At 48.1% G+C, this 6,000-nt stretch overlaps 1 protein-coding gene across 2 annotated transcripts in view; it reads left to right on the top strand.

Moving 5' to 3' along the window:
• The first annotated feature begins 3,473 nt into the window (after positions 1 to 3,473).
• The window catches only part of PKD2 (polycystin 2, transient receptor potential cation channel), a 58,718-nt gene continuing 56,191 nt past the window's right edge, over positions 3,474 to 6,000 (top strand). Inside the window, exon 1 of one of the 2 annotated variants that reach the window (XM_070791190.1) lies at positions 3,474 to 4,168. In XM_070791190.1, the coding sequence (XP_070647291.1) occupies positions 3,568 to 4,168 (601 nt within the window). In that variant the 5' untranslated portion in view covers positions 3,474 to 3,567. The remainder of the gene's footprint in view (positions 4,169 to 6,000) is intronic. The other variant, XM_019962488.2, reaches the window with a different exon arrangement.

The following is a 6,000-nucleotide window of genomic DNA, read 5'->3' as shown; positions in this document are numbered from 1 at the left end:
CTGCAGGGAATACAAGCTCTGTAAGGGTGGGACTTTTCACTGGTGTCATCGCTTGACTCTCTCCTGGTGTTGTGCCTGGCACCTATCAGATGCTCACTTAGTATTTGTTATGGAACCCCTCTGTCCTGGTCATGCAGTGGCCATCGTCAAGAAGTTCACTGTCTGGTTAGGACAAAGATTTCCCAACATGCAATTATCACAGATGAAAACATTTATCATGAACAAGCTATAAGAGTGCATAATGCTTACGCTTGAGCATTTACCCTGTGCCAGGCGGTGTTCCACATGCCCTTACATGTATAAATTCACCTAATCTTCGCAACAACCCTATGAGGTGAATACTATTATTATTTCCATATTCACAGACACAGTAAGGTTAAGCCACATGCCCAAGGTCACAGCTAGGATGCAGCAGAGCAGGAACTGAAGCAGGGTTCATAATTAGCACACTGTAGGCACAAAGAATTAGTCAGACTTAAGGACCACTGATGTTTCTTCTAGACCTGGATTGCAGATGATGGTACCACTGGTGATAACAAACCACTAGAAATACCAGGGAAATGTTTCATGAAACCCTATCCATTTGGAACATATTGGGACTTCACAAATGTAGGGTGCTACAGAATTCTTCAAGAAGATACAGAATTTTAGGCCTGAAATTCTGGAGCTTCTGAATCAATAAGGTTACAGTGGGGATGTAGAATCTGTATTTTTAACAAAGCATCACACCAATGTTAATAATCATATTTAAAAAAATACTATACTAGACCTATTTGGACATGATTTAGCAGTTCAACAACAAGACCTATTCTACAGTAGAACCCTTTGGTTGAGATTCTGCCCTCTTTTTTCAGGCCTGGCTCTCCTCTGGCGAGATGTCTGTTGGGATTTCTTTGACTACTTGACCTGATAATGCTCCGCTGGGGGCACTGACATCTTTAGAAGCTCCTCAGATGACAGGCATCACAACCCTTACCCAAGACAATTATTTCTGGTTTATTTATTTATCCTCTCTTGATGTAGCTCAGATGGTAAAGAATCTGCCTGCAATGCAGGAGACCTGGGTTCAATGCCTAGGTCAGGAAAGATCCCCTGGAAAAGGTAATGGCTACCCACTCCAGTATTCTTGCCTGAATAATTCCATGGACAGAGGATCCTGGTGGGCTACAGTCCGTGGGGGTCACAAAGAGTCAGACATAATTAAGTGACTAACACACTTTTCTTGAGGGCAGGGGCTGTGTTATACTCTGCTCTACATGCTAGCTCCTAATTCAGCAAGAAATGTTTTCTAAAGGAATTGATGGGTGGCATGAGCCAGGCCAATGATTCACATCCACCAGCCCTACCCTTGAGAACATCATAGTTAAGTGAAGGATATAGATACCTGCAGATAAACTGCAGGAATAGATGATGAAATGGCTGTGATTACCTAAATACAAGTAGCATTTGATGAGTGCACAGGGACCCAGCAAAATGTGCTGCATAGGTGGCTGTATGGGGTGGGAAACCATGCTAGACGAGTAGACTGGGAGCTTTAACGGGCTGAATTGTGTCCCCCTCAGAAATTCCTATGTTGAAGTCAAACACCCTCCCCTCCCCTACCAGAGCACCTCAGAATGTGACTGTATTGGAAATTGGGTCTTTTTGAAAGGTAATTAAGTAAAAAATGAGAGCATTAGAATGGGCCCTCATCCAGGAATCTGACTGGTGTCCTCATCAGTTCAGTTCAGTTCAGTTGCTCAGTCTATCCGACTTTTTGCGACCCCATGAATCGCAGCATGCCAGGCCTCCCTGTCCATCATCAACTCCCGGAGTTCACTCAGACTCATGTCCATCAAGTCAGTGATGTCATCCAACCATCTCATCCTCTGTCATCCCCTTCTCCTCCTGCCCCCAATCCCTCCCAGCATCAGAGTCTTTTCCAATGAGTCAGCTCTTCGCATGAGGTGGCCAAAGTACTGGAGTTTCAGCTTCAGCATCATTCCCTCCAAAGAAATCCCAGGGCTGATCTCCTTCAGAATGGACTGGTTGGATCTCCTTGCAGTCCAGGTAAGAAGAGGAAATTAGGACACAGATGCACACAGAGGTAAGGGCATGTGAAGACGCAGGGAGAAGACAGCCACCTACAAGCCAAGGAGAGAGGCCTCAGAAGAAACCAACCTTGTCAACACCCTGATCTGAGACTTCCAGCCTCTAGAACTGTGAGAAAATAAATGCTGTTTGAGACACCCAGTCTGTGGTACTTTGTTATGACAACCCTAGCAAAAAATATAGGAGCAGATTGTGAAATTTTACTAAGTCAAACTACAGAAATTAAATGCTATCCTTTAAGCTGTCAGAAGCCTCCATAGAGGTCTAAGCATCAATGTGACAGGAATAGGTTTGGTTCCAAAACATAATTTGGAAACAGTGGATATCAGGAAGTGGAGAAGGAAGGTAGAGTTGGCAGATCCATTGTTCCAATGAAGACTAAAACAAGCTCTAAGGGCCCTGGACAAAAATCATTGACAGTAGGAATGAGTATCAGAGGTCCTATCCGAGAGATATTTGTGGGGCAGAAGTAAGACAGTTTGGGGAAAATGAAGTGTAGGACAAGAGTAGGTAGATGAGGATAACATGAAGTGTAGTTTGGGGAGTTGAGGGATGCCTCAGATCTCAACCGGGGATACAGAAGGTGAAGCAGGCTTAGAGAAGAGGTGAAAAGATAATAAATAATAAATGTCGTTTGGGATGAATGAAGTTTGAGACAACTGCAGAGTGTCGAGCTGGATGTGTAGGATTCCACTAGTCACGGGTGGTGGGGTGGTGGGAAGGGATCTGCGGACCTCACGCGGAGCACCAGCCATTCAGAAGCCCCAGGACCATATCCTTGGGGTCCCCACAAAGTGTGGAGAGAGAAGCCAACCAAAGAGACCATCCAAAAAGCAGCATAATCGGGGCGAGGAGGGCCGCCCTCCAAAGGCCAAGGAAGTCAGCGCTAGGAGTTTGTCAGTATTGATAGTTTTCAGATGAAGGAAAGATTTTGCCCCTGGTGCAGACATCAGTTCAGGCTGGATCTCGTTTTTTCTCACTATCCCATAAAGTGGTTTACCTCTCTCCCCGCACTTTGGTCAATCGAGGTAGAAGTGACTGGCCGGTAACGGGGACCCAAGCATTATCTCAAGTCACGCAGGCAGTGACAGCTCCTGAAACCCTTTCCCTGCGGGCAGGCAAGGGGGCGGGTCAGCGACTCGCACCCCGCCCGCGCCCTTCCACCGGAATGGAATGTGGGCGCCCGCGCCCGGGCTCTGGCTGCACTTGGAACTCCGGCCCGGACGCCGCTCCCAGAGCGCGCCGCCTGCGGGGGCGGCTTCCTCGCGCCTCCCCCTGCAGCGCGCCGCGGCCGCTGGGCGAGGCGAGGCTAGCGGGAGGCGGGCCGAGGGGGCGGGAGAGGGACGCGGGACAGCGGGGAGGTCGGGGGCGGGGAGCAGGAGGCGGCGGGCCCAAGGAAGAAAGGAACATGGCTCCTGCGGCAGGCGGCGCCGAGGACGGCGCGCGGCGAGGGCGCCCCGGGCACCAGTGACCGTGATGGTGAACTCGAGCCGCGTGCAGCCGCAGCAGCCCGGGGACGCAAGGCGTTCGCCGGCCCCTCGAGCGCCGGGCCCCGGGCGGCTGATGGCGGGCGGCGCGATTGCCGGCGCCGGCCTCGCTGCCCCGGGCGGCCTCCGCGAGCAGAGGGGCCTGGAGATCGAGATGGAGCGCATCCGGCAGGCGGCCGCGCGGGATCCCCCGGCCGGAGCCTCGGCCTCCCCATCTCCTCCGCTCTCGTCGTGCTCGCGGCAGGCGTGGAGCCGCGACAACCCGGGCTTCGAGGCCGAGGAGGAAGAGGAGGAAGAGGAGGTCGAGGGAGAAGAAGGGGGAATGGTGGTGGAGATGGACGTAGAGTGGCGCCCCGGCAGCAGGAGGTCGGCCTCCTCCTCGGCCGTGAGCTCCGCGGGCGCCCGGGGCCGGGGGCTGGGGGGCTACCACGGTGCGGGCCATCCGAGCGGGAGGCGGCGTCAGCGAGAGGACCAGGGCCCGCCGAGTCCCAGCCCCGCCGGCGGCGGGGACCCGCTGCATCGCCACCTCCCCCTGGACGGGCAGCATCCCCGAGTGGCCTGGGCCGAGAGACTCGTTCGCGGGCTGCGAGGTAAGAGCGCGACCCTCAGCAGCTGATGCACAAACCAGAACTGCGGGTGCTGTCGGAGCCATTCCCGCTGAGGGCAGCTCTCCCGGGCTCCAGCTCGCATCCCCTTTGCGTCCCCGCCTCCCTTGGAAGTGTCTTCCCCACCTCTGCTAATTCTGCTCTATTTCCGGTACCTAGCGCGGAATTCCACGGCGCCCTTGTTGGTGCAAATTTATTGGATACCTCCTTCTAAAAGAAGATCTGTCATCTTATGTTTGCCTTTGGAAATAAATGAAAGTCGTATTAGAGTAAAGAGGGTACATCTGAAGATTTTTTATCTTGTAGGGGGAAAAATATTCTAAGACCGCTAATGGTGGTTGCAACTGCATATTTGCTAATTTCACTAAATAAAAACGAAAATTCTGTGCTAGCACCCATGGCCTTCCACTGGCCTGGATGCCCTGTTGCCCCTTATCCCGTTCTGGAAAGGGTAAGCAACAGTGTCCCGGTTGTGGGAGGAGTGTCATTGGGTAGTCACTGATGTTGTTTTGGTGATATCTGTGGTTGTTTAGGGGAGAGGGAGCTGTTGAGAACACTACGAATAGAATACAATGCTTAGGAAAACAGTTATTTGGCCATTTCTAATTCTAGGCATTTTCCCCCCTAAACAGTTGCAAAGTAAATGTTAGCATTGTTTGAAAAACTTGAAAGTATGTTTTTAAATAACTAAATTAATGTTCTTTGACATTCCAATGAAACAGTGAAGTCATCAGATACCAGCTGTGTGGAAATATGTCAGTTTGGTGCACCCAGCTCTCCAAAAGGCAGGAAAGGAATTTTCAAAACTTGCCAGTGCCTTTTAAGAGGACACAAATTTTCCAGGAGCAGATGGGATCCTGTTTTTGCAAAGTTTTGTCAGAGGCATCCTTGGAAAAGAGTTGCATTTGCTCTTACCATCCGAATGATTTTAATCTCTAGTTTTAAGAGTTTTTCCAGTCTCAGTCTTTTGAAATTCTCCCTTCCCTTCCGTTCCTGTCAGTTTTGAAAATCTTGCACAAAAAACTATCCAGGTATTTTCATAGCAACATGATTAATACCAAGTCAGGCTTGTACCTGAATCCCAGTTCTACCACACATTGACTGAATGACCTCTAGCAAACTGCTTAACCGCTCTGATCTCCAGTTTTTAAATTTTGTTTTAAAAAAGACATAATCATAATACTTAGCTCTTGACATGGGAAAATTAAATGAGATGAGACATAAAATATGTAGCAGGTCTGCCATGTTGTGAGTGCTTCGTAAGTAGAGATTAAGTCATGGATTCTAAAAGTACATTTTGGTGCTCTTACATAGTGATTATGCTAGTTTATTTGATTCAGGGAGTGGTGGGATCCAAAGATCCTTTTTAGTCACCTGTGTGAGAAGATTAGTGAAAAACTCATTAATACTTTTTTAAAGTTCCAAATTGTATTCAAACAAAATTTGTATTATTTTACTTTGTATTAATTGTGGTTTTTAAAATATTCACTGAAATGAGGGGTTTCTTATAAGTTAATAAGTAATGTAAAGTCATGATCCTTTTAACTCAGCTTAAGTATTTAATAACACATTTCATATTGTCTGAAAAAGCTCAATAATGGAATATAACTACATGAAATATGTGAATGCATATGTAAGTTTATTTCTTTTAAAGAAAAGTTTCAGAAAATTTACAGTGAATAAAGTAATAGTAAAACTTCTGGTCCAACTTTATCAATGGTTGATAAGATCTCCTAATCTTATCAATTAGGAGAGTAGTATCATGAGAATCTTTTTTTATAGAAAATTTTAGAAATAAATTGTATTACTTTGTGAAG

This window comes from Bos indicus, chromosome 6, assembly GCF_029378745.1.
Source record: "Bos indicus isolate NIAB-ARS_2022 breed Sahiwal x Tharparkar chromosome 6, NIAB-ARS_B.indTharparkar_mat_pri_1.0, whole genome shotgun sequence".
Taxonomy (NCBI): Eukaryota; Metazoa; Chordata; class Mammalia; order Artiodactyla; family Bovidae; genus Bos; species Bos indicus.
The sequence above is the reverse complement of the archived record's forward strand: the minus strand, read 5'-3'. Positions and strand labels throughout refer to the sequence as shown.